Source organism: Equus quagga, chromosome 5 (genome assembly GCF_021613505.1).
Source record: "Equus quagga isolate Etosha38 chromosome 5, UCLA_HA_Equagga_1.0, whole genome shotgun sequence".
In the NCBI taxonomy this organism is placed as follows: Eukaryota; Metazoa; Chordata; class Mammalia; order Perissodactyla; family Equidae; genus Equus; species Equus quagga.
This window is the reverse complement of record NC_060271.1, coordinates 101,648,672-101,675,668: the sequence shown is the minus strand read 5'-3', so window position 1 is coordinate 101,675,668 and position 26,997 is coordinate 101,648,672. Positions and strand designations below refer to the sequence as shown.

The following is a 26,997-nucleotide window of genomic DNA, read 5'->3' as shown; positions in this document are numbered from 1 at the left end:
AGAGTCTTACATATAGTAGGTACTTAGTAAATACCTGAAGAATGAAGGAATAAATGAGTACCATCTACTAAGGGACCATTAAGTTTCAGGGATGGTGCTAAGTCTGTTTCACACATGACCTAATTTTAATCCTCCCAACAACCTCCATTCGTGCAGGAGATGACACCATCCTAATTTTATGGAGGAGGAAAACCCAGGTGCTAAGGAGTCACAGAGCTAATAAATGGCAGAAATAGAATTAGAACGCAGTTCTGTCTTCTAAACCCACTACCTTATACAGATCCAGCCCAATGAGTCCCAACGTCACCCTGCCCCCCGACCCAGGACAGAACAAAAGGTTACAATTGACAGCACCCAGGCCAGGGTCCTCACTAGTCAAGCCATATCTCATGATGCGTGGTATGAGAACGGCTAGCCGCTGGCTCCCAGCAGTGGCTTTCATTTCTCACCCCAGCTCTGGGAATCCAGGCTTCAGTGATTGCCCAGCCCCTCAGGCAGCTCTGCCCGGGGGGTGCAAGACGACAATCCAGAGCTCAGGCCAAGGACCCCAGAAATTCCTCCCACTGTCGACCACCCTTAGTCCCTTCCCTACACAGCCAGCCTTATTGTGCATTCCAGGCCGGCACCTCAGACACGAGCTGAGACTTCAGTAACCTGGCAGTCCAGATGCCTGAAATGGATGCGCAGATGACTAGTTGCCCCCAAACATTCATTCTCTCTTTCTTTATAACAGAACTCCCAAGTTTTATAATATAGCTGCCCAGATTGTTATGACTATGTCACTAAAGCTCTAGGCAATAGCATAACACCAGAAGGAATATGTGCTTTTTCTAGATCAGTAATGGTTAACTGGGAGTGATTTTGCCCCCACCTACCCCCAACAGAGATTCTGGTTGTCACAATGGGGAGTTCTACTGGTACCTAGTGGGTAGAGGCCAGGGACGCTGCTAAACATCCTACAACACACAAGTAGCCCCTGACAAAAAAGAATTATCTGGCCCCAAACGTCAACAGTGTCAAAGTTGAGAAAGTCTCTCCTGAATCCACACCCTTAAAAGGAATGTACACACCCTCCTCTGGGCCTTTCCTCCTTTCCTCCAGCCTACAGGTTGAGAAACATTGGAGCAATGTCTTCGGACCTAGAAACAGAAACCAGATGCGTGGGGACAGAGAGCCACCATAACAGCCCTGGACTGTCTACCTCCACTGTTACCATGAAAAAGAAAGAACCGTCTCTCGATTAAGCCATTGTATTTTGGGGTCCTCTTTTTATAGCAGCTGAGCCCATACCCTAACTGATACAATGGATTTTAAGAGGGCAGTGACCTGGACCCCCCCTGAAATGACTTACACAGTCATCAAGTGCCAGCCCCTGCCCTTTGGCCCACACTCCCAGACCACCATCTGGTGCTTGTCTGAGATGGTTTCTAATCCCAGTATAAATAGGATTTCAATTTAGTGTAATTCCTTTTCTCCTATTCTCTCTCTCTCTTGCCATTTCTTGCTGTAACGCCCTGTGGTAGGCAGGATAATGCCTCCCCAAACACGTCTACGGAACCAGTGAATGTTGTTGCATGGCAAGAGGGGATTAAGGTTGCTAATCAGCTGACTTTAAACAAAGGAGGGCATCCTGGATTATCCAGGTGAGCCCAATGTAATCACAAAGGTCCTGATCAGTGAAACAGGGAGACGAGAGAGGCAGAGCCAAGTGATGCAGTGTGAGAAGACTCCATCACCCACTGCTGGCTTTGAAGATGAAGGGCGGCCACAAGCCAAGGAATGCCAGCAGCTTCTGGAAGCTGGAAAAGCAAGGAATTCGTTTCTCGATTTTAGCTCAAAGAGACCCATTAAGGACATCTGACCTCCAGAACTGTCAGATTTTACATTTATGTTGTTTTAAGCACCAGGTGTGTGGTAATTTGTTACAGCAGCCATGGGAAACAAATATTCACCCTTTCTTCCTTTCTCTTTCTTCTTCCCTTTATCCCCCTTTCCAATTAGCTTCCGGAGCTCTATTTATTCTCTAAGAAAGTCGGAGCCAGCGTGGAGCAGAGACCAAGGCCCCAGCTGGCCTATGTCTGGGGCCTCCTCAAAAGCTCCCACGAGCAGGATAGAACGTACACCTGAGAGGAGAAACTGGTCATGCTGACCCGGAGCACGGGCGGGGGCCAGCAGGTCATGGATTCAGGACTTTCATTCTTTTGATGATTAGCTTTCAGAAACACACATTTCACCTGCACCCACGATCCTACAGTACATAGCCCCATCCTGCTTTTTATGAAATCCAGGTTGTCACTAGGATTGTCTGCGTTCCCAAAGGTGCCCCTGTCCAAAGCCGAAGGGACCACTAGGTGACAGCCACACTAACTGGAGGTGGAATTAGCCAAGCCTCTAATTCCAAAGTGTTTAGCTTTGGAGCACAAAAAGTTAAACACCTTCTCGCAACACATTGTAAACATGTCAGTGTGTTTAACATGTTAACCGTCCTCTGTTCTCCTGCCCACGTGTTTAGAAAAGAAACAGGTTGTGGTGTTTAACTAGCGAATGGATGTATGTGCTCATAGCAGCTAACACTTTTTAAACACTTGTGGATGCTTAAAATTATGATGTGTTTAAGATTTGAACACGTTTGCTTTTCTACACTCTTAATCCAATGAATGTTGGCTGCATTTTTTTTTTTCCCCAAAAAGCAAGGGTTTGTCCACTTTGCAAAGGCCCGTCTGCAATGACAAGTTCCTGGAGCTGCAAATTGTTCTTTTAGCAATTTTTGTCATACAGGGACCCCCTTATCAGGGGGAAATAATAACTAGCAGAGTTAAATCACAGTCATTCTTTGGAGGATGTTGAGTCCTATTCTGTTAGAGAATCCAAAGGGTTTTACTGGTGTCAACGGGGAAGCTTTACCAATTTCACTATACAGTTCAGAAAATGAAACCCCAAGAGGCTCCAGGTCCTGCCTGGGCCACACAGAAGTGTGTGGAGGAGCTGGGGGGTTAAGCCAGACCTCCAGGTGCTACCCAGGGCTCTGTCTGCTGGTCTTCTCTACCCAACCCAGTAGCTGGAAAAGGCATTAAGTACTACCTACTGCCTTCTTCCAAGCATGGGCTCACCACGCATCATCATCAAGTGGCTTGTTTGGGAGTTGTTGTCCATCTGCTGTCCTCTGTCCCGCTGCGACCTCTCCACCCTGGGCCTCCATCCTCTCTTGTCTGATGCTCCAGTGATCTCCCCACCAATCTCCGTCATCCACTCATGCCCGCCCACTTCCCAGACCCCACTTCCAACCACAGCCCCTCCTCTAAGTGGCCTTGAAATGGCCTATAAGTCTCTCTGCCATCAGACACCCTTCCCTAACCAGCCTTATTTCACGCCAATGTCTTCCTCCCTCTCCACGCTTCAGGCACCCTAGCCTTCTTTCAGTCCTCGCTACTTCCTGCCCCAGGGCCTTTAAATATTCTGTCCTTTCTGATGAAAGCCCTTCTTTTTTTGGACCTCTTCAACTGACTGTTTAAATCAGCAGTGCCTCAGGAAAGCTTTCCCTGACAACCCTCAGCCCCCTCAAGTCTGGGCAGATCCCCCTTGTCAGTGCTCTCCTAGCACTGTGCTTCCCCCTCTTGGACTTAATTACCTCTCACTGAGGTTTGCCTTCCCCGGCTGGGCTGGGCAAAGCCTCCAATGAGGACAGGATCTACCCCTGTCTTGTTCACCAGTGTATCCCCAGCACCCAAAGCTGGATACATAGTTAGCACCTAATGAATGTTTGCCAAATGGCCAGATGGGCCTTCGGCTCTCCGTCATCCAGTCAATCTTGGAGCCATGGAAAGAAAGATTGCATTGTGAGTTGGGGGCTGTGAGTGTGGTTTCTGACCTGGTGCAAGCTGTTTAATTTCTCTGACTCTCAGCCTGTCTGCATGTTGAATGGGGAACCAGCTCAATTCAGCAAATGTTTATGGAGCTGGCGCAGCACATAAGGACTCTGCCAGACTCTCTTGGTGCCTACAGAGATGAAAACCTCAAGGGGCTTGTAAGATAAGACTGCTACATAAATAACCACATACACGGCAAATCTGATAAAGCTTCAAGATCATTCGAAGGGCCTAGAGAATGTATAGAAGAACCCACTTCTGGGTGACGGACTGAGAAGGCCTTGCGGAGGAAAGGACACTGGGGCAAACCGTAGAACGGGTAGGACTTCCAATAGGCCAAAAGGTGAGGGAAATGAGAGGGCGTATTCAATCAATCAATATTACCGATTCTGGGCCCTACCCCCAGATGATTTAATTGGCCTGGGATATGGCCTGGGCATTGAGATACTTTAATGTTCTCTAAATGATTCCAGTGTGCAGCCAAGTTTGAAATATATTGCTGTAGTGCCTTAAGTGGTCTCAAATTATACAAACAACCTTCTCACTCCAGTCTGGCTTCTCCTGTAACTTGCCAATCAGGCAAAAATGTGTGAGCTGGAAGACCTGGGCAGCTTAAACCCAAGTGTTCACTGTAAACTACCCTGGTCTTCTGGTTTATACAGCAGCCTGTGTGAGTTTGGTTAATGTGAGTTCTGCCTATGTGGAGAATTCATTCATGGTAAGTAAGGCTGAAGGCTAAAACCAACTCTGGGGAATTTGCCAAGTGAACGCCACCTGGCAGAGGCCCGGGTCAAAGAGAAACAAGCAGGTTCCTTCAGGGAGACAGATGATCCAGGGCTTTCAAAAACAATATTTTAAAAATATTTAACACTTACTTAGAAAAATAAAGGGGAAACTTATCTACTAACAATAACAAATATTCAACATATTTTCACTAATAAAAATTATTTAAATTAATATAAAATTACTTCAGACATCGAATGTGCCGTAACGTTTTGATGCATTTGGAGCAGTCTTTCGTTTTCCAGTTTTCTCATCACTTGTGAATGGATATCGTTAGTCCCTCACACTCACTGACGTCTGAGGCAACCTCCAAGGACAGAATTATAAAGTTATGTTCAAAACACAATTCGAATGCCTTTCCTCCCCGGCTTTCCATGTTTTCCTGTAATTCCTTTGGAGTCTGGTGGGTAGCAGGCTGGGTCCCTGCAGGTGGCCTCCCGGAAAGGGAGCTGGCCGGCTGCAGAGCTCCACGATTCCTCTGCAGTTTTCTGAGGCAGGTAACTTCTTGGGACGTATATTAAAACATTTAAATTTTAGATAATAAAATCATTTCATTTCCGGCGAACAGCACTGCTCTGTGCCTGACTCAGTTTCAGAAAGTCAGCTGACCGTGCCCGCCAGCCTGTGCGCTGGCCAGTCTCCGGACTGGTCGGGAGGCCCTGGATTTATACTGTGCAACTTGCAAACGTGAGTCGTCACCAAAGCACCTGATGGACGTGGGGTCCGAGCAGTAGAGACCGTTTCTTCACGCCTCTTGAATGCACCGTGTGGGAGATTCTGCTACTGCCTACAAGCCATCAGTTCTCATCCCAGTTCCGAGAGCAGGCGGTCCACACTTTTCAAGCCCCTCACAGCAGGGCAGAGCCATGTGCTGTGCTCTGGCCGTGGCTGCCAGGAGAACGACTACCGGCCGGAGGCAGGAAAAAGCCCGAGCATGTTTTCCCTCTCTTTTCCTGTGCCCCATTGACTAAGTAGCCATGTTTCAGACACACGGCCCTGCAGGGATCCCTGAGCTGTTACACGGACGACATTTGCTTTGCAGAGTCGCCATGCCTGGTGTGAGTGAGAAGCAAAATTGGGTGTTAAAACGCTATTTGAAGACTGTGTATGGAAATGTGACCCACACGACATTTTTTTTTTTATTAATGTTATGATAGATTACAACCTTGTGAGATTTCAGTTGTACATTTTTGTTAGTCATGTTGGACCCACATGACATTTTTTCATTTATTTCAGTGACATTTTAGTTCCTATAGGATTGGGGACTATATTAATTTCCTGTTGCTGCTGTAACAGATTCCTACAAACACGGTAGCATAAAACAGTGCAAATTTATTATCTTGTAGTTCGGGAGCTCAGAAGCCTGAAATCAGTCTCACTGGGTTCAAATCAAGGTACTGGCAGGACTAGGGGAGGATCCTGCCCTTGCCTTTTCAAGCTTCGAGAGGCCGCCTGCATTCTTTGGCTCATGGCCCCCTCCTCCATCTTCAAAGCCTGTTGTGCAGCATCTTCAGATCTCTCTCTGACATCTCCTTCTGTCATCACATCTCCTTCTGTAACTCCAATGCTCCAGCCTCCCCCTTATAAGGATCTCGTGATCACAGCAGGCTCAGCTGGATAATCCAGGACAACCTCTCATCTCAAAATCCTAAATCAAATCGCATCTGCAAAATCCATTTTACCGTGTAAGGCGACCTATTCACAGGTTCAGGGCAGGATGTCATGAACATCTTCAGGGGCCATTATTCAGCTGTCCACAGTGACCCATGACCTTGCTTGTCTGCCTGATCCTTAATCCCACTCTGGTGGGATTTGGCTGGCAGCCAGACGACCTTCCCCAAGTAATATTCCTCCACACCACCTACAGACCTATCTTTTCTTTTGAAACACATACAGTTCCACATAGAAGAATTGATTATGGGGAAATAATCCAGAAGAAGATAACCTTTATGCACAAAGATGTTTATGAAGCATTACAGATTTTGTTATAGAGAAAAACTGGAAACACCTAAATGTGCAATAGGGGAATGTGCAAAGAAATTCTAGAACACTCCATGTTTGAATATTATGCAGCCATCATAAATGTTTGACAAGTTTTAATAATTTTGAAACTCTTCATGACAATTTTTAAGGCAAGTTGTACATTTATATGAGAGGAAAATTCTGGAAATGTATACACCAAAATGTCAATGGTATGGTGTGTGTGTGTGTCTGTGTTTTCTGGAGGTCGTAGGACTGTTCTTTCCACTTTCGCTTTTTCAGAACACAAAGAACAGGGAGTACTTGTGTAATCAGAAATCTCTATGGGTGATAAGAGCAGGTCAGCAGACTGGACAAGAGCGACGTGGCAGTCAAGCAGAATCACTATTTATGAGGAAAAGTGCTGCCTCTTCTCTCTGTAAGAGCTTGAAGATTTGTGGCTGGGTGATTCCTGCTTCCATGTGTGCTCAGACCCATGGGTGTCCCCTCTTTCTGGTTTTCGCCCTGAGGGAACAGCTAGGATGTCTGCACAAGGTACAGGGACCCCCTGGGCCATCCTGGAGAATGAGGTACAAGGTTAGAGATGTCACATTGATGGCTACCGGCAGGCTTCTGTTCAGCTCAGCAAGGAGATGATCAGAGAAGGTCTTCAGTGTGAATACGAAAAACAACACCATCTTCCAGGGTAGCCAGAACCAAAGTAAAAAAAAAAAAATTCAAGGAACAGCTCCACTACATAGAAGCAGCGCTGGTCTGAGACCTCATCATCCCCAAAGGAAATGGGCGTCAGCCAGTGTGGTAGGGGTATGGGAAAACAGGCACGTTCAAAGACTGCTAGAGGAAGTGTAAACTGGTAAAAAAAAAAAAACATGCTGGAAGGTGGTAGGCAGTCTCTGTCAAGCCGTAAAAACATCTGTATCCTGTGGCCTGGTATTTCCACGTGAAGGAATTTATTCCAAAGGTAGGAAAAATAACCATCCAAATGTCCAACTTTATGAGATCCACACAGTGGAATATTACGCAGCCATTAAAAATCATGTTTGAGAAGAATATTTAGGAAAAAGAGATAATATTCATAATATAGTGCTATGTCTAAAAAGCAGAATATAAAACAGTAAATAAAGCATAATCCAATTTCACAGCAAATAAATATATAATCAAGTAAATATATAAATGGATGTTCTTAGGGGGCCAGCCCCATGGCTGAGTGGTAATGTTCGTGCACTCCGCTTCAGCAGCCCAGGGTTTACTTGTTCAGATCCTGGGTGCAGACCTACACACCTCTCATCAAGCCATGCTGTGGCAGCATCCCACAGAGAAGAACTAGAATGACCTACAACTAGGATATACAACTATGTACTGGGGCTTTGGGGAGAAAAAGAAAAAGAGGAAGATTGGCAACAGATGTTATCTCAGGGCCAATCTTCCTCAAGATAAAAAAAATCAAAAAACATTTTTAATAAATAGATGTTCCTAGAAAAAAGCTTGACCTACACCAAAAATATTAAAATGTGATAGAATAATGGGTAATTTGCAGGGTTGGGGCAAGGCTGGTGTGGGGAGATACTTATCTTGGTTTTTCAAGTTTTCTGGATTAAGTATGTATTACTCTTAACATAGGGCTTTTGCTTCCAAAATCATCATGCCAAGGCTGTTTCTGCCGTTGGAACCCCTGCTCTGCTCCTGGAAGGGACTCCAGCTCGCACTGCCCTCCACGGCCACAGCCGCGTGGTCACTGGAGAAGGCGGACTTTCAGCGGGCCACACAGCTTTCACAGGCTCCTTCCTGCTAGTGCAGAACTAGGCGCCCGGGGATGGTTTTAAGGATTGAACAAGCTTTTTACGGCCAGGATTATGGTTCCTTTGGTAAAATAACTTCTTCAAATACTTTCGAAATACCTTTGCTTCTGGTCATTCCACGTGCAAGAAACTTCACTAAAGCTCTTGCCTAGTCGTAATTTTAAACCTACCCGCTGTTCCTTCACTCACAGAGCCCGGGTTCTGCCAGCACTCTCAGTCTAGTGGAAACCGTCCTGAGCCCCTCTGCAACAACAGGCTTGGGCGGAAGGCAGCATCCTTACGCCCACCCAGATCAGCAGGCTCAGCAGCACTGTATGGCAGAACGTTAGCTTCATCTCCTGCCACGTCTCCGGCTTCTCAAATACCACTTACCCTCTGCTTCAGTTTGAGGCACAGAAGCAACTGGCTTTTTAATGATTCTGATCACCAATTCCAATGTGTTGGGGTTTTTTGCCATACATCCAAGGAATTCTCCGGCACCAGCTGGGCGTCCTACAATTCAACTCAATTCTAACACCATCTACCCGGAGATAGTATCAAATCCCACAGGTTAAGGGCTCAGTCCTCCAAGATTACCACCCGCCCTTCAGATGCCCACTGAAAGTCCAGGTTGTCGCCTGACTTCTGACTGACTAGCTGTTAATGAAAGGTTCCCACTATCTTCTCGTTGCGTACAGCAACTCTTGGAACTCAGGAAATCAGTTTACTCACTAGACTACTGGTTTTATACAAAGGATATTAAAGGATACAAAGCAACAGCCAGAGGAAGAGAGGCACTGGGCAAGGAATGGGGAAAGGGCCCAGAGCTTCCATGCCCTCTCCACCACCGATCCGGAAGCTCTCCAAACGCTGTCCTTTTGGATTTTTATGGAGGCTTCATTACACAGGCATGATTGATTAAATCAGCCATTGATGATCTCCAACTCTCTAATCATGTGGTTGGTTCCCCTGGCAACCAGCCTCCATCCCTAGGTGACCTAGGGGCATTCCAAAAGTCACTTCATTAACATAACAAAAGACACCTTTCTCGCTCTCAGTGTTTAGGAAATTCCAAGGTTTTAGGAGCTCCGTGCCAGGAATGGGGTTGAAGGCCACATACGTATTTCTTATTACGAATCACCCAGCCAGGCTCCAAATCACTGAGCTCTCAGTGTCCGATCCGGGTCCTCTAGCCTTTCTTCACTCCACCCTCCCCTCAGCGGTGCTGGCCCCTCACATTTACAGCTGCTCGGAAGAGGCTGCTTTTCCAAGACAAGTGATGACAATGGGGACAACAGCTTCGCAAGGTTGGAGGAGCCAACCCCTATGACCCAGAGTTCTCTTAGCATTGTCATCTCCGGTCAGGACACGTCCTTCCTAAAAGACCAAGGGGGGCGGTGAGGAGGAGGGGCAGACCAGCAAGGCGCCCTGGAGGGCGGTCCTGCTCCCTGCTCTTCAAGTCTCTCTTGCCCCCCCCCCCCCGCACACTCTACAGTCTCCCATCGAGGCTTCTGTTCCTTTGCATTCATCAGTTTCCTCTTCTAAGAACTATGCCCAGCTGGGACAGCTGTTTGTGATCTGGGGGTAGGCTGCCCTGAAGACCCCAGCACCTCCGCATCCCCGCTCCAGCCTCCTTCCCTGCGCATCCCTTTGCCCATTCCCTATGTTTGTGTGGTTTCTCTCTCAACTCTTCTTCCCAGCTACAACTTCCGGATAATGGCTCTGCCCGCTCAGCCCAGTCCCTGGGACTCCCCCATTCACCATCCTTGAGGGGAGTTAACCCACTCCTCACCAAACACCAGAAGGGCTGAATCAACAGCTGCTCCCTGAGAGGAAGTGCCCCGTTGGCACTAGAAAACTCTGTGCAGGGGTGAAGCTGATGCCAAAGGTTAGCTTTGCCCTCCACTGCATTCATGGCCACCAGGGCCACCATGGTGCTTAGTCAGGTTGCTCTCTCCTTTACCTTCTTCCTCCAGATCCTGATCCAACTCCGTTCTCAAGGATGCTGCCTGTCTCAGACTATGAGCTCCTTAAGACAAGAGATGGGGCCACTCCTAGCACAGTGCCAGACAGAAATAGCAGTTTAAAGATGACCAAGGAAAGGGGGAGGAGGACAAGGGAAGAGGGGAAGCGGAAGAGAGTGCCCCTTACTTCTACCTCCGTGCCTTTGTTCATGCTGAAACCTAAGGAGCTTGCCCATGAGCTCTCCGGCCCTCATTGCTCTCCCCTGCCCTGGCCTCGCCGTCTGGGCCATCAGCCCTTAGCTGCGAGTGGCCTGTGCGCACACACCCAGCCTGAAGTCAAGGCTGCTGGCACTGCGGCCCTTTGCTGCCTGTGCACCCATCTTGGGCCGCACCTCCACAGCAAGCTGCTCCTCATCTCCCTTCCCTGTGTTGGCTAGATGGGCCCTCATGGCAGCCTTGATTGATTGGGTGACAGGGTGGCCAGGGGCAGAGGCCCCCTGGTGGCACTTGCTGAGGAAAGGGGAGTCCAGGGCACATTCCAACCCTGTCAGCGCTGGCTCGGCCCTTCGCGGTGTAAAATCGCACGCCTGGAGCCCTGTGAGGCCCTGGTGCCAGCTGCAATTTTATTGGTGGTCTGTGACTTCAAAGGCCTCTCCTCCTGCGGGGCTGGGCTGGGCAGGCTGTGGAGCAGAAGGCCTTGTGCCCAGGGCCCCCAGGAACCCCCCGGGACCTGGACGCAGCCTCCCCCCAGCCTGCCCTGCCTCTTTCTTTTATATTCACAAGCCATTTTCCCAGCTCACTCTGTGACCACAACAGATGGAGAGGAACTGCTGGTTTAGGGGACTGCTTTCAAGGACGTATGTGTCCCAGGTTTGCGGGCAAGACACTCTGACCAAACCTCTGTTCAATGTCCCAACACTTCTTGCCATAGAAAACCCCTGCAGAGGCAAGACAGGAGGGTGGGCTGAGGCCTGGGTAACCCCGGGCACCTGCTTGATATCTCTGTGCCTTGTCTATCAAGGGGACGTGGCACCAAGCCCTGGCTGCCTGCCTTCCTGCTCTTTGGGGGCTTAGAAGAGGTCAAGTGTGGGAGAACAGGCGTAACATCTCTCAAATGGGAGGGACTGCTCAGTCCACACTGCTGGTGTCCCTCTCTGGCAGGCCTGAAACTCAATGAAGTGTTTAAGACACACTCTGGGCTTGAATCTCAACTCTGACATTTCCCAGCTGTGTTACTTTGGGAGAGTTACCCAACCTCTCTGTGCCTCATTTTTCTCATAGGGATTAGTTAATATTGGGGAAACACTTGACCAGTCCCTGGCACATGGCAGGTGCTATAGAAGTGTTTGCTATTATTATTATTGCCATACATAAACCTCATCTTGCTGCAGGGGCCAGGCCACAGCAGTTAAGCACGCAAGTTCCACTTCAGCAGCCTGGGGTTTGCCAGTTCGGATCCCAGGTGCAGACATGGCACCGCTTGGCAGGCCATGCTGTGGTAGGCGTCCCACATATAAAGTAGAGGAAGATGGGCAGGGATATTAGGTCAGGGCCAGCCTTCCTCAGCAAAAAGAAGAGGATTGGTGGCAGATGTTAGCTCAGGGCTAATCTTCCTCAAAACAAACAAAAAAACCCTCATCTTGCTGGTTTATTCCACATGAATGGGTTTGTCTGCCAATGAGAGGACAAGCTTCCAATGTTCTCTCTTTCTTCTCCCCTCAATACACACAGACACACGGGCACACATCCAACCCAGCCTGGGATGGTAGCAAGAGCAGCCCAGGGGTCAGAGCCTGCTCTGCTTCTGCTTGCTAAATGATCCTGGGCAAGTCATTAAACCCCAGCAAAACCAGCTTGCTCATGTATAAAGAGGAGCTAAGAATAACCTGCCTCACAGAGCAGTATAGAATTTACATGAAATTTAAGGAAAGCTATCAGGAAATATCAGGGAAGCTTCATGCCTAGCCTGTAGTAGGCATTTAATGAATGTTCTAGTCCCCAGAGCTGGGCACACAATAGCTCAATAAACACCTGCTGGCCTGTTAAGCTGGGAGGTCATATCAAGTCACCAGCCCCACCTGCTACCACAGGCCACACCTTCCATAGTGGCCACACTTCGAATACACTTAGATGGACCAACAGGAGTGAACACTTTAAGGGTTTAAGGCTGCATCTTCTCCCTCACACGTGCCAGCAACTGGGCCAGCTCGGTACAAACTATGCGAGACACAACCCCAGCAGAAGTGACCCTGTCCAGAAGAAAATTATTGGAAGCTGAATTAGCAAACGCTGCCCTCAAATATATCCAGAATCTTGCTGGAAATGGAAACTAATGGGGAGGAAAACATGACAGCAGAAAAATACAGACTGTTTTGAACTCTGCCCATCTGGGAGTCAAGCCACATTGAAAATCAATAAGGCATCAAGGCCCGGAGCTCATAGAACAGACTGGATACCTGCTTGTGCCTCCTTTAAAGCAGGGAAACCTTTGAAGTTGCAGACGACCAATAAAAATACAGCTGGCATTTACAGCTCCTCCTGCCTTCGCTTTTCACTGAGTTGCTAAAGCTGCAGCCAGAGTTGCCCTGGGCTGGAATGTTGGCGAGGACCACAGGGTCCATGCCGTTGACAAGGACAGTGGCTCCTGGCACACACTGGCCAGGGATTGGTGATTAACTGTAGACACACAGGCACCTTCCCAAGACAACCGGGTCTTGGGTTCTGGCCACCAGAGGCAGTAAGTGAGGTGCCCAAAAATGCTTTAGTGAGGTAAGCTCTGTTGGAAGCAGACTAAGTCATGGCCACCGTGAGCCACGGCGAAGCTCTCGTTCGTATGGGATACCTCCACTCTATTTAGTGTGCTTTCCCATCTACTGCCTCATCTGTGCTCTCGTTTTAAGACCTGTAACACCGGGAGAAGGATAAGCCTGCTGGAAGGATTCCCTCCCTCAAAAGATGGAGCAATCAAAACAGAACAGGATTAAGCAACTAGTTAAAAAGGCAACAAAAACTATAGTGAAAGGGTCCTAGAACCCAGATCCCAGCCCAACGCAGAGAGAGGAAGATGCTGAGCTGGAGGCTCTTTTCACGACTCTCATTTCTCTACTTCCGCTCTGTGACCCTTCTCTTCATTCAATAACCACACAATAGATGCTCAGAACCAGGGGCTCATGGTCCAGTCAGGGAGACAGGACCTAGAGACATAAAACATCCAACAAAAAAGCTACAAAGCCGTCTTAGAACGAATGGATGATATTATTCCATACAACATATATGGGCAACGTCAGGCCTAATGACCAAGCTGAGCTAATGTCAATAAACAGAGAACTATTAGGAGATTCATTAATCAAGGTCTTGTTTATACTCCTATTTGTCAACCAAATTATTTGTTTGACTTGTGGCCTCCCTGGTTTATTACAGTCATTTCTGTCATCAGCAGAGCCAAGCTGCTGGAATTTCACACATAGGTAGGGCCTGCACTCATCTTAGGTATGCTGAATGGCTGGCCTTCTGGAAAAATCAGAGCTCTCATCAGGGGTCAAGGTCTGTCTTCAGTTAACAAATAACTGCTCTTTGCAATCCAATGGCTCACTGGACCTTAATTAATTGATTTGCTAATCACTGTTTCCTGTTTCCAGAAGTTGACCTCTGAAGCACCCTCTTGCTCTTGGGGGAATGTCATCAGGAAGAAACTCCAGGCTGAAAACACGAGAGGAGGGCAAATACGGGCACTAGCAGCTCTCTGGGGACACCTGGGGTCTAGCCCCACCTGGATCGGGTCTTTACAACCTCACCTCTCACTGTCCTCCCACCCCACCCCTACATCTGTGCCTTTCCTTCCTGCTCACTGGCTTATACTCATCCCTCCGTCTGCCTTTTCCTGGCCCCAGCCCAAATGTCAAGCACCTCTGGAGAGCCTGGTCCAACCACGTAAGCTAGAAAGGATTTGTCACACCTCTGGCTTTTGAACTCCTCAGTCCCAGTGACCGTCTCTGCTCTCTTCCGCTGGCACCTTTCATACACAGCTTTGTGCACTATGGATTTCAGCTGGTAAGTAGTGTGTAAGTTCTTTGTGGACAAGCTGACCTTAAATGTCTGACAGCTCTGCAACCTCTCTCCTTGGCCCCACTCCCCCACTCACACACACACATGCACATGTGCACTAACGCACGCACACATGCAATGCTGGACCAACAGAGGGGACTCTCAGTGCAAATGTAACTGTTTCATAAGTGGCTTTGCTTTCCCCCAGACCCTACGGTGTTCCCTGTCTAAGGCCCTGCCCATAAGCAAATAGAGAATGATAATGACCTTGGGAGGGAGCAACCACCTTCCATACTTTCATCTCCTAAGTTGAACTAATTTCTGGGGTTTCCACCTTCTCTGAGCCAGCGCTTCCTGTTTGGGAAATAAATGTCAAATGATTTCTCCATTCAAAGCGACAGATCACAGTAGGTTTCTGGGCAGCAGGCAGGGGAGCCCGCCTTGTAAAAAGTAGACATTCTTTAGTACTCTGAAGGCAAACGGGTGAAGGGCCTTGTGGGGATGGGACGAAGGGTTGGATTTCTCAGAATTACTCAGAGTAATATCTATCCTCAGTGGCCACCCTATGAATTCTGACACATCACAAAGAGCAGGAGTCTGGAAAAAGCCGTCAGAATCTCTTGCCTTCTGCAAAAAGCTACTGTGCAGTCCGTTCCTTTGTAGTTTGGGTTTAAAAAAAAAAACCATCTTGGAAAAATCAGAAAGCAGATGCACCCATAATTGAACTTGGCAAGGGTAACAGAAACCTCGTTATAGGTGTTGCAGGCCCTCACACCCCAATTAACCTGGGGGAGGAGGGGCTGTGGGTTTCTCTGCACAGATGTCTGGGCTAAGAGACCCTCGTGGGCAGGAGATTTAAGTGCTCTGAGACCCCCTCCTGGGACCTCAAGCCCAGGCCCCGCCCAGCACTGGCATGGCATCCCTCTGCTGGTTCCGGGGACTCAGGTCCAGGGAGCCCACCCACTCGACCCGGCTCTGGGGGACCCCGTCCTCGGGGCGCCGCCTACCCGAGAGCGGCCCGAGGGCGGCCTGGGCCAGCTCTGCACGACAGCTACGACCCGGTGCAGAGTTTTACTATCTGCCATTTACCATTCTGACGGGCAAACAAATTTAAAACACCTGGAAATTTATGTCTCTGATGGGTCGAGTTGCACTGTTCCATTATATTAAATAATCCAGGCTGTGCGCTTCAAAGGCCGCCGGCCTCCGGGAGGCAGCCCGGCGCGGGCCTTTGTTCGCAGCGCGGCCCCGGCCCAGCCCGGCCCGCACCCTGCACCCCACTCTCCGCACCTGCGCCCGGCCCAGCACGCACCCCGCACCCCTACCTGGCCCGCTCGCCTCGCAGCCCCGGCCCTGCCCGGCTCACACCCCGCACCCGCACCCGCACCCCTCCTTGCCTCGCGGCTCGCACCCCGCATCCCGCATCCCGCATCCTCCACCTGCGCCTGCTCGCCTGGCGGCCTGCAGGAGCAGCCTCGTGCCCACCCAGCGCCCACGGCCGCCTGCCGTTCTTGCCTCGTGGCTCGGGCAGGTACTATTGTCCCCATCTGCACCGACCCGGGTTCAGAAGGTTGAGGTTTCGCTTCCCACCCTGTCGCTTACCAGCTCCGTGACTTGGAGCCCTGGGTCCCTCACCTGTGACAGGAGTTGGTGACCGGCAGCTGATCGCGTGGCCCCTCCCCGGACACACCCTGCCCCCAACGCACCCGTCCCCCAAACTCGCCAGCAAAACGGGATGTAGTCCGTCTAGTCAGCGAAGCGCTAAAGGTCACGGTGGGCGCGGAGCAGAGGGAAGGCTGAGGTTGGGAGGAACGACATGAGGCTATGACTGCGTGGCTAGAGCGGGTCACAAGCGGCTGGGAAAAACGAGTAGGAGGAACTTGATGAGACTTGAGGCCAAACAGACCTCTTCAAGGCTGGGGCAGCCAAGAGCAGCACTGATTTGGGGGGCGGGAGCTTCAGCAGCCTGGGACCATCCAGAGAGCAGCCCTCAGCACTGCCACTGCAGGGGCTGGAGCTCAGGGGAGGGAGGACGCCGGCCCAGAAGCTCGGACAGAAGGACAGTGAGTTGTGCTTGGAGTCTGAACCCAACAGTGGTTTGTGGGTTCATGCAAGGGTCCCCTTGGAAACTTCCAGAAAATACTAGAGGAGGAGTGGAGGTAGGCTCTGAGATGTTCTTGCCCTGGGGTGAGGGCTGTGAAGTTCCTCAGCATTTGTGCTCGGTCTATAAAATGGAGGTAAAGCCTCCTGCCCCCTCTATGTAGCACTACTGTGAGGACCAGAAGGGAAAGTTTTCTGACAGCACCTTGTAAACCTAAGATTATACAAATGAGGTCATATTATTGCAGTTGGGAAAAGGGAGCCCGCAGGAGGCTGGGGGACATCTCACCCCCAGACCAGGAGGAGGAGAAGGAGCTGGGAGAAGATGCTGTCACTCCCAGCTTCTTTGCTCTCCAGCCCCTCATCCTGCAGGTCAGCAGGGCCTGCTCGCCTCCCCACCCCACCCCACCCCCCAATCTCCTCTAAGTGTCTCTACCAAGTCATGGCTCCTTCCCAGGCTCACGGGGACACCCTACTCGGCCACAGCACCAGGGAGTAGAGAAAACACCAAAACAGTCTCTTCTTTGTACAACTAAATGGTTTACAAGAACAGGTTTGCTCATTGGTTTCACAGCTGTCACTCTGTGGCTCTGAGTCACTATTCAGCCTGGACTCAGGCACTTCAGAAGGCGCCTGCCTCAGACTGGGGCTTCAGAGGTCTGAGTCCCAGCCCTGGATCCTCCATCTGACTGTGGCCTCAAATGAACACATTACTTCACCTCCTTAGTCTTGTCACTTTGGAAATGAGGGCACTGGGCTGCATTCTCTGGAGCCATCCCACTCCCATCAGTGGTTCTTAACTTTGGCAGCACATCTGAGTCATCCGAGGGACTTTAAACAGTACCGTGGCTGGGCTCCACCACCAGAGGGTCTGATCTAATTGGGCCAGGACGGAGCCTCAGGTGATTCTGGTGTGCGGGCAAGGTTGGGAACTCCTGCTAGTTGCTGAGGATTTTATTAAGCAAGCTTCGAGTCTGCATGGAGTGGCCTATAGGGGCCAGAACCTAGAAACTCAAGAGGGACTCCTGGGAGTTTCATTTCCTCTTCTGGAATAAAAAGTTTGAGAATTCAGAAAGCCCTAAAGGTGATTTTTTTGGTTTCTTTTCAAATTATGGCACTAAAGTTGTCACCACCAGCAGTCTTATCGAGGTCTGCTGTGTAAGCAGTGGGCCTAGTCCGGGCCTGGGGTTTGGATGAGTTCACAGTCACAGAAATACTCAGTTGAACTATCCTCACGGGGCCTCCTGGGCAGGAAGGGTCAGTAGCCAGAGAGGCCGCTCCAATGCCTTACCCACGCCCCCAAGGTGGAGGGGCCCTTTGAACCCCCATGCCACTCAAGCAGCATCCCTAACAGAAGGCACCACCTGTGTGTGTGGGCAACAGTCCCTCTAGGCCTCAAGGGAACCTGAGAGCTTTGAACTGGTTTGCAAACCAATGTGTAAAGTCAGTGTTCTGAAGAGGCACGTGAGAGAACATTGCGAGAAAGTGGCTCCTCTGCAGACCAGTGGGGGAAGGACTTGGGAGCAGTGAAAAGTTCTCCATCACAGGGTTTAAAAGAAATCTTACATTAGCTCTTTCAGGGATACCCAACGGCAGGTGCTAGAGCTCAAAGAGGCCTCCAGGGAACACCTGCTCCAAGCCCTACTTGCAGGCAGGAAAGGTGCTCTTATCCCCACGTTACCTGTGCGGCAAAAACCAGAGGCAGGGCTGATGTTGTGTTGTCCATTGTCTGCCCGAGTGAAATAGGGTCATTTCTAATTAACCACACTCTATGCAAATGCACTGCCATGCTTGGAAAGTTTTCCTTCCTGCAGTAATAAGGATGATACTCTCCCTTTATTGCGTGTTTGATTCCAATGTGCTTGCACAGGATGGCACTTCACAAGCCCTTGAGATAAGCGAGGCAGGGATTCACGTTGCTGTTTTACAAGTTAGGTACCTAGTGTGAGTGATGCCAGGGCAAACAAGTTCTAGAAACCAGGTCTCCTGAGTAGCTGCCATGATCTCATAACCCCCTCCCCCTGCTGTTAAACAGTTCTCTCTCCAGCCACAAGCAAGCTTACACCATTTGTTTGTTCAGGAATTTTATTTTTACTTTAAAGGCATATGGTGTGTTCCCAATTATAACATAAAGATAAAAAGCGTGATATAAAATTCTGTTTAAAGTATGTTCCCAACTTTGAAAAAGTGTGTGTGTGTCATACTCACATAGAATAAAATAACCAAAATAAAATACATCAAAATATTAACCATGGTTATCTATGGACAGTGCGAATGTGGCTGACTTTCCTCATTTGACCTTTCTATGTATTTTAAGACCTTTAAAATAAGCATGTGTTAATTCTGAGATTTAAAACAAGATATTTTAAAAATTGAGTTTTGGTTCAGCAAACTGTGCTAAGCTTCAGCTTGGCCCCACCTGCTTTATGGTGAGTTTCAAAATGGCACCTATCCAGTTGGGAATGGCAATTACCAAGGGAGAGCTTGTGGTTTAGCACCCCAAGCAAAGCCGCCAATTAATGGCTGTTAGCCATTACAATGGCCAATGTCTCAGGGATCACTCCAATTAGGATCTTCTCCATGGCTTACAACACCAGGCCTCTGACTTCAGACAAGGAGCATCTGTAGCACAGCTGGAGCAGCTGGGTTGGAAAATCAATCACTACCCAACAACTGTGCAACTGATGGCCCATCAATCAGAAACATAAGGCGTCTGCTCCATTTATAAGACACATCCATTTTCTTGCGAATCTGCAAATGCAATAAGCAGCCCCAGCACCTCCATCCCTGGAGAAATGGCAGCACCAGGCACTTTTGCCTGTGGAGAATCATAGATTGGCACCACCAAATGAAGTACTGCTTCTGTAAGAGCCCCAGAAGGCCCCCGGCCCCTCACCCACTGGCCCGCTATCCTCAGAGTCCTCCTGGTACCCACACTCAGAGCTGCCTTTGAGATTTTTATTGGCCCTGACAGCCAGTCATGCTATACGTCTGTAAGAATGCATCAGTACTCGAAGAATTTCTTTGAGACTTTCTAAAATGGTCATTTCCTCCTTCCTTCCTTTCCTTTTGTTCCTTCCTGCCCTCCTTCCTTCCTTCTTTCCTTCTTTTCTTCTTTCCAACCTCCAAACATTGAAAGGGAAATGTCTTTTCCCTAGATCATGGTCAGGCAACAACCAGATCTACGAGGCTTCAACCCTCTCTCACATGTGAGCTGACTTCTGAGCTGAATTTACTTTCTTAGTATCTAGAAGACTTTGCCACAAGGGCCACACAAGATGTGCCTTACACGGCATTTCAGAGGCCCTTGGTAGATATGTTCTGAGTTAGTGTGTGAACAAAAATCTCATATCCCAGTCTGTCCACTTGGAGAAGAACCCAAGCCACCTCTCTTCCCTCCGGGACCCTCTGATGTGATCTGGGGCCGTCTCCCTCACGAGCCTCTGGAGTGCGGTGGACAGTCATTGTGCTTTGGCTTCAAATTGGGGTGGAAAAATAGCCCAGCCAATATCTCTGGTCCCTACCAAGACCACTTAATATGTTTTTCTCCAAATAATAATAATGACGACGAACATCGTATGCTGCTTTGTGATTGATAGATGATCTCATGTGATCCTGCAAATCTTGTGAAATAGGCATTATCATCACGAATACAGATGAGGAAATTGAAAGGGAACTAAGGGAAAAGTCATTAAATGAGTGTCCACCAGCGAGAGGCCGGGCACCATGCTAAACACTTTTCAAATGTGGGATCACTTATTCTTCAGGACAATCCTGAAGAAGGTAGCATGTATGTGTACACGTAAAGCCCCACTTTACAGATAAGGAATCAAGGCTTGAAAAGGAAAAAGGAAAAAGAGAGGTTGCAAGACATACTAATGTCACATGGCACGTGATGGAACCAACTCGGATTTAAACCTGGGACTTCTGACTTCAAATTCTCAAAATATTCCTTCAGTTTGGTGAACCAAAGAATGGCAGGGGCATAGTTCTTCCAGTCGTGGCAAGTTTCCCGGTTGGTGGATGTTCTGAAGCTCAGGACGTCTTTTCAGAAGCAGAGGGCTGTACCAGGAAAACCCCAGAATGGTCCAGCGTGAGGTCCAAACTCACTCCTGTGAATAGTTCCCCACGACCCACCCTCGTCCAGCTCAGCTCTGAGGCTGGCACTCCGGGCTCTGCGACACTATTACTTGCACACCAAATACGACGTCAAGCCGTCTCCTCTCCATGCCTGCGCCGGCCCTGGAACTGAACCTCAGGCTCTAATTGCTCCCGAGGGCATGCTTCCTGAAGCCCCAGGATCCCCCACCTGCACCAGTGTGGGGAAAGAAAGGTTGAGCCGTCTCTGCCTATGGCTTTGGGGGCCTTTCTCTCTCTCTGTGAGCACAGAGCACACGCCGCAGCGTGGGCAGGAGGGGCTGCTGCAGGGGGCCCCATTCCCCTTCTGAGAGACGTGGTAGTGGCATTACTACAGCGTCAGAAAACTCCAGGCAGCAGAACCAGACTGCCAAACCACAGCGCACCTGGGGGTGAGCTGTGAAACAACGGGGTGAGCAGAGCTCGGGGAGCCTGGCGGGGTTCATGGTGCTCAGAAATAAGAATTGTAGCGAGCAGTGACTGAGCATTTCCATGTGCCAGGTGGAAGAGTGATTGAGCTTTTCTGTATGGTTCTCAGGGGAGGGATGAGGCCTCCCGGGAAGAAGCTAGAGGGAGACAGATTTCAGGCTGTAAAGAGAAGAACACGGTTATGCAGAGATACAAAAGCTGCCTTGCTGGGCAGTGGCTCCTCATGGCTGGAGTTGTTCAAACGCAGTGTGGACCATCCCTTGCTGTGATGTTAGAGAGAGAATCATGGAATAGGCCACCAAAAGGTACGATCTGAAGATTTTTAACGTCCCTTTCAATGATGAGGCTTCTATGATTCTATTTCTGTGTTTTAGCCACGTGCCTCCTCTCTTCCGTCCTTCAAACCAAGCACTTGCTGACATTTCCCAGGTCTTCTTGGCAAATGTTGTGTCCCAGATGCTTCTGGAGGGGCAGGGACATGAGGCCTCCTTTCCTCTATAGGTCCCTGCAAAGGTTCACGGCCATGCCCCAGAACTCCGCATCAACATAGCATCATTGGTTCGTGCTTGGAGGCCTTCCTGAACTTCAAATCATACCACATTAGAGAAAATATGAGATGAGGATGTTACAAAGGCATAGTCCCAATAGCTCAAAACAGAGAAGCACCTCTGAGGACCTGAAATCAAACAGAAAGACAAGCGAGCAAACAGGCAGCAGGTCAGCTATTGCAGGATAGCGACGCCTAAAAGCAGGGCCCAGAGGCAAAGAGCTGGATCCAGAGTCACGGTCTGAAACCAGGGGTCGGGCTGCGGTCCCCTGCCCCTGAAATGAGGTGGACAGTAGCTCTGAGTGCTTCTCAAGGCTCTGGCTCCTCTGGAGCGGGTGGCGAAACAGCGCAGCCCACAGCCAGGGCCTGAGAGCTGAGCCACGAACCCCAGGTGTGGGTGTAGACAGGATTCCTGGGACACTGCGTCAGGACCCTGCAAAACTGCTAAACGGAGGGGTAAGTGCAGAGAGAGCGAGAAGGAGAGCAAAACTCCATTTCAGATGAGCTGCAAACAAAATTCCAAAGCACACGAGGAACGCTAACCTCAGAAACAGAGCCTGAAAAATCAACAATCAGGAAATGAATTTACTCCAAATGAAAAGAGAATAATAGAGAAACCCAAAAACAAATTTAGAGTAAGTCCATTTAGGTAAAGGAGATAGAAGTAAAGGAAGAACTAGCAATTACATGTTTAAAATTATAAAACAGAGAAGAAATAGAGACAGATATAAAAATAAACAAAACTCAAATCTTGGAAATAAAATAGTACAGTCAAGGAAATAAAAAATTTAGTAGAATAAATTCTACTTGGGATATAGTTAAAGAGAAAAATAATAAATGGAAAGATAGTACCAAGGTATTTGCTCAGAATGCAGATAGAGACAAAAAAGAAATTATATATATAGATGAGGTTTAAGAGAACTGGAGGATAGATTAAGAGGCTATATGGAGCCTCTCAATATAATAATATAATAAATAATATATAGTAATATAATAAATAAATATTATATATTTAATAGAAGCTCCAGTAAAAAGAATAGAAGGAATAACAGAAGCAATATTCAAAGAGATGATGCTGGGAATTTTCCAGAATTGAAGAGAGACAGCTCCTTTATCCCGAGTACAGATCAGGATAAAGAGACACCTTGCCACATCATCCTGAAACTGCAGACAATCAAGAAGAGAAAATCATTTCCGGCCCCATTCTGGCTCCAAGAAGGAATACTCAGGGAAGCTCAGGCCTGGGAGAGTAGCTTCTCTTTCACCGTCTCTAGAACAAGGAGCAAGATGGGCCCCGATGCCTGGAAAGACCTTCTGCCCTTATCCTCTGCAGTCCAGCCTGGTGCACAAGGTTGTGCCCACATACCTGTGGTCCTGGGGAAACCGAGTCTGTCAGCTTCCTCCTGCATGTCCCAATCCAAGAGGTTCTTTATAAAAACTCTCAGAGCCACAGTCGCTCTTTCTGGCATTTGCAATGAACGTGGAATCGACAACTTCTTTCTGTCATTGAAATAATATTTCTTTCCTGGTTCCCAAAGAAACGGGTCGTTTGGAAGGCGCTGGATATCTTCCCTCACTATTGCCAACTGCTGTTTTTCTTTACTTTGTAACTTTCAGTTTTTCCCACAGTATGTCACTCTGGAAAAAATGTGGAAATGGGGTTTCCAGGGAGAGCAAACTCCTGTTGGAAAAAATGAAATCTCCAACCTGGAGCCCCCCAAGCCTGAGTCAAACTTTCCAGAGAATCAAGATCTCTATTTGTAACTGGAGAGGCAAAATTAAGTTGTAATATTCCAGCAAGTAGCTCTAGCCACTCAGAATGCTACTCCCGGCTCTTTGGCTGGATCACAAACCAATGCAGAGGCAAATTTAATTACCTGTCAGGAACTAAATAAAAGGTTTGCTTCATCTAATACTCCCAGTGTGCAGGACAGCTATGAAAACAAGCCTGACGTTCAATCGATTTGCTGTTTACAGAGGCCCAAAGAGGCGTTGAGACATACAAGTGGGCCGCTGGAATCTTTTGGAAGCGTAAATATTCTGTAACGCATTTGTCCACTGTTCCCTCTTCTTCAGCTAGACTCAAAGCCACTGCCCACCCCCAAGAGCTCTTGCATCTGTTCCTTAAAAATATCCCATAATCCTTCCTTTCAAAATGGCTGGCAAGGCAAGCCCCACCCCATTCATTCGCTCATCTAGCCCAGAAGGGTCATCTCTCCCCAAGAGCAGCTTGTTTTCTGGGGTCTGCTACCTATTCTTCAAGACCTCCAGGCTGCCTTTGGCGTCCTGCAATACTGGACATCAGTGAGTTGTGGTAGGAAGAATATTTTGGCACCAGGAGACTTTGGGGAACTAGGCTAAGTTCCCATCTGCTGCTCTAAACTTCAGTTTCCCCAACCGCAACCTGGGGAACGCCCATCTAGCCCTAGCAGGCTTGTAGCAAGCCTAGAGTGATGGCGAGTGTGGAAAACCTGGGCCAGTGTAAGGAGGTGTTCTGACTGCTGACTCATGCGTACGGAGTTATTTCGTTGCCTGGAGTTGGAGGGCAGAGGGCAGGGAAGGAGCAATTTCTATTTTCATGGAAGTTGGAAGTGGAGGCTGTGCAGCACACTGAGCACAGAGAAAAGGGGCAGGGCCGACTGAGTGCAGAGCAGAACCTGTGGTACCAGCTGGGCAGCAGCCGGCCAGCCCCAGTACAAGCAGAGCTCTCCCCCAAGACCTTGCAGGAAGCAGCCAGCCCCCAGGCCAGCTTGAGAGAGCCCATCCAGCTGGTACAGCGCAGACCCTGAAGAGGCTACGAAGGCAGCAGTTGGTTGGAAATGAAGGGTGAAATCAGGACTAGGGAGCAGAGATTCAATTTTTAAAAAGCTTGTCTTCCTTGGGCCAAAAGTCAGCAATGTTGGTTTGTAAAGCCAGATTCTGCATTGCTGTGTCATTAGGGCATGTTACTTAACTTCTCTGAGGCTCTGCTTCCTTCTCTATAAAGTAGATTATGAAAAAGTAAATAACGTTCTGAAGTGAAAATCATTGTGTAAACCATTATTGTACCATCATGATTTCTGCCATTTTCCACCGGGAGCCTGGAGGACTTTAATGAATGAAGTGGGGTCGACTGTCCTCGCTCCAGCCTTAGGAAGGATGTGAAAGAACGGGCAGCTTGGAGCCACCCCAGAGACAGTGCAGACCCAGGGCAGGTTCCTCAATCCTCAGCTACTGGGACAAGTGGGCACATTTTTCCACTGAAAGGCCCCAGGCTCTCGGTGTGAATGTCCTGGCTTCTAAGGGATGGATTAGAGCAGAATCTCCCCATCTGCCCCCAGATCCTGACACCAGGCACTACCCTGCCTTCCGCAGGGCTCCAGGGACCAGAGGACCTCGCGCCCTTTCTCCAGACCGCTTTCCACTCCTCCCCTCCCTGCCTTGTTGCGTTCCCAGACAGGCCCCGGCAGGTGCTGGACACAAAATCTGTGACTCAGGCACCTCTGCTGGCCCTTCTGTCATCGTAGGGTCACACAGGGCTCTACCCACAGTCCCACCTCCCTGCCTTTGCCCTCTCTGTCTTGCACAAGTCAGCTTGAAGCGCACCTCCTCCGGGAACAGCTTCTCCACCTCCCTGATCTCCAAGAGCTTCCTCCCCCGGTGCCCCTGCGGCTCTCACTGTTCGTGCTCCCAGCATGGGCAAGCGGGATGCCCCCTCATGGCGCTCTTCTTCTGGCACATGCTGCTGGAAGTGACAAGTGACTTCGGAGAGGAGGAAGCTCAGGTCAGCTCCACGGGTCTGCAGCCAGTCAGATTCCCCATCCTCACCTCAGAGACACACCAGCACCCCACAGGGGATCGGCTAAACGGATGGCACTGGGGACCCCCTGGCCACCAAAGAAGCATCCTATTCGCAAAGCCCTAGAAGGGGCTGAGAACAGTGTCACTCCTCGCCTGGCCAAACTCAGGGAGGCCCAGGCTGCCCCAGCACAGCTGGCCTCAGCTAATGATGGAACAGATAACCACTTTTAGAGATCCTCTGCTTCCTTTTTCCAAGAGTAGAGAAAAGAAGGATGCTCCCTGCCACATCTTTAACGATTATCAGGGAGGCTCCGCTTTTTAAATTTCTCTCTATGGTGCGGGTTTTTTTTTCTAGGCAGTGCTAATAAAATCTCTAACCCACGTGGCAGCCCCACTGCTCATCAACTATTAGCTGCCCTCAGGCTGCACCAATCTGTTTATATTATAAATAAAGGTTAAAATATGCTGCCTGCTCCATGCAGGCTCCTTGGGGGCCGAGGGGGAGTGGAGCCAGCCCCTCCCTGCCTCCTCCTACCCCAGTGGTAGGAGGGATGGCGCAACAGAGGCCTTGCCTGAAGCCAGTTCCTTCGGACATTAACAAACCACTACAAGGATCTGCGATCCATCCCCGGAATCCCGGCTTAATTATTTAGGAAGAGCGCATTTGCTCCCCGCAAGCTCTGCAGCTCCCCGGAGCCCGCGGAATCATTGTTGAATGCTTATTGCCGCCGCGGGCCCCCGGGCACAGTGTGGCGGAGACCTCATTTCAATATTTACCACTTAGATCACTTAAGGGCTGTCAGCTTTAATAACATTTTATCAATTGGATACTTATATTATTCACGGCTTCATAAAAATAACAAGACTTGCCTTGGCATTTCAATCATACCCAGGCTAATTTCAGTGACTGCTCAGGGATTTCGTTTTTATTAACGTTTAGATCCAACGCGACTGCTTCTCTTCCTGGATGCATAGTGTATGAGGTGGCCGCGTGGGCAGGCTGTGGGCAGTTGGCCACACACACCTCTGCCCTGGGCATGTGGTCAGTGGAGGTACGGAGCCCCGACATTTAACAGGCCAGGCCAAGACGCCCTTCCCATTTATGTGACTTGTTAGTGGTGGGTGGGGTGGCTCAAGGCTCTGTCAGTGGAAAACTCTGCTCCAGCCCTTGACAGTCTGGCCACCAGCCCTCCCTCCTTCCTCCCCCGTCCTAGGCTGCAGCCACAGGGAACTGTCTCCTGGGCTCCGGAAGGCAGCATTCTAGTCCACAGGGTTCCATCTGGAAAACCTCTACTCTGTCCTCCACCTGCGGAGCACCTGGGCAGCCTCCCAGGTTCACCAACAAGGCCACCTCCTCATGAAGCCTTCCCTGCTTCCCAAGGGCCTGCAGCGTGGTCAGTGCTCTGAGAGTATCTGTGAGGGAATGGTGCCCTCCTGGCCCTTCTGGTCACTTCCGGCAGAGGTTCCCATGTCCTCTTCTCCTGCAAGTGCCAGAGTTCTGGCTTTTCCTAAAGCCACCATCACTCTCCCTTCTGGTACCAGGAGGAGCATGGCACACGCCTCCTGACTTTACCTGCATTTTTCTCTCT

At 49.4% G+C, this 26,997-nt stretch overlaps 1 protein-coding gene across 1 annotated transcript; it reads left to right on the top strand.

Annotated features, from left to right (window-relative positions):
- The first annotated feature begins 13,168 nt into the window (after window positions 1-13,168).
- Window positions 13,169-15,990, top strand: LOC124239675 (translation initiation factor IF-2-like). Its single transcript, XM_046661839.1, has 3 exons — window positions 13,169-13,202; window positions 15,361-15,476; window positions 15,595-15,990. Exons 1-3 carry the CDS (start codon window positions 13,169-13,171, stop codon window positions 15,988-15,990), a joined length of 546 nt encoding a protein of 181 aa, XP_046517795.1.
- The last annotated feature ends 11,007 nt before the right edge of the window (window positions 15,991-26,997 follow it).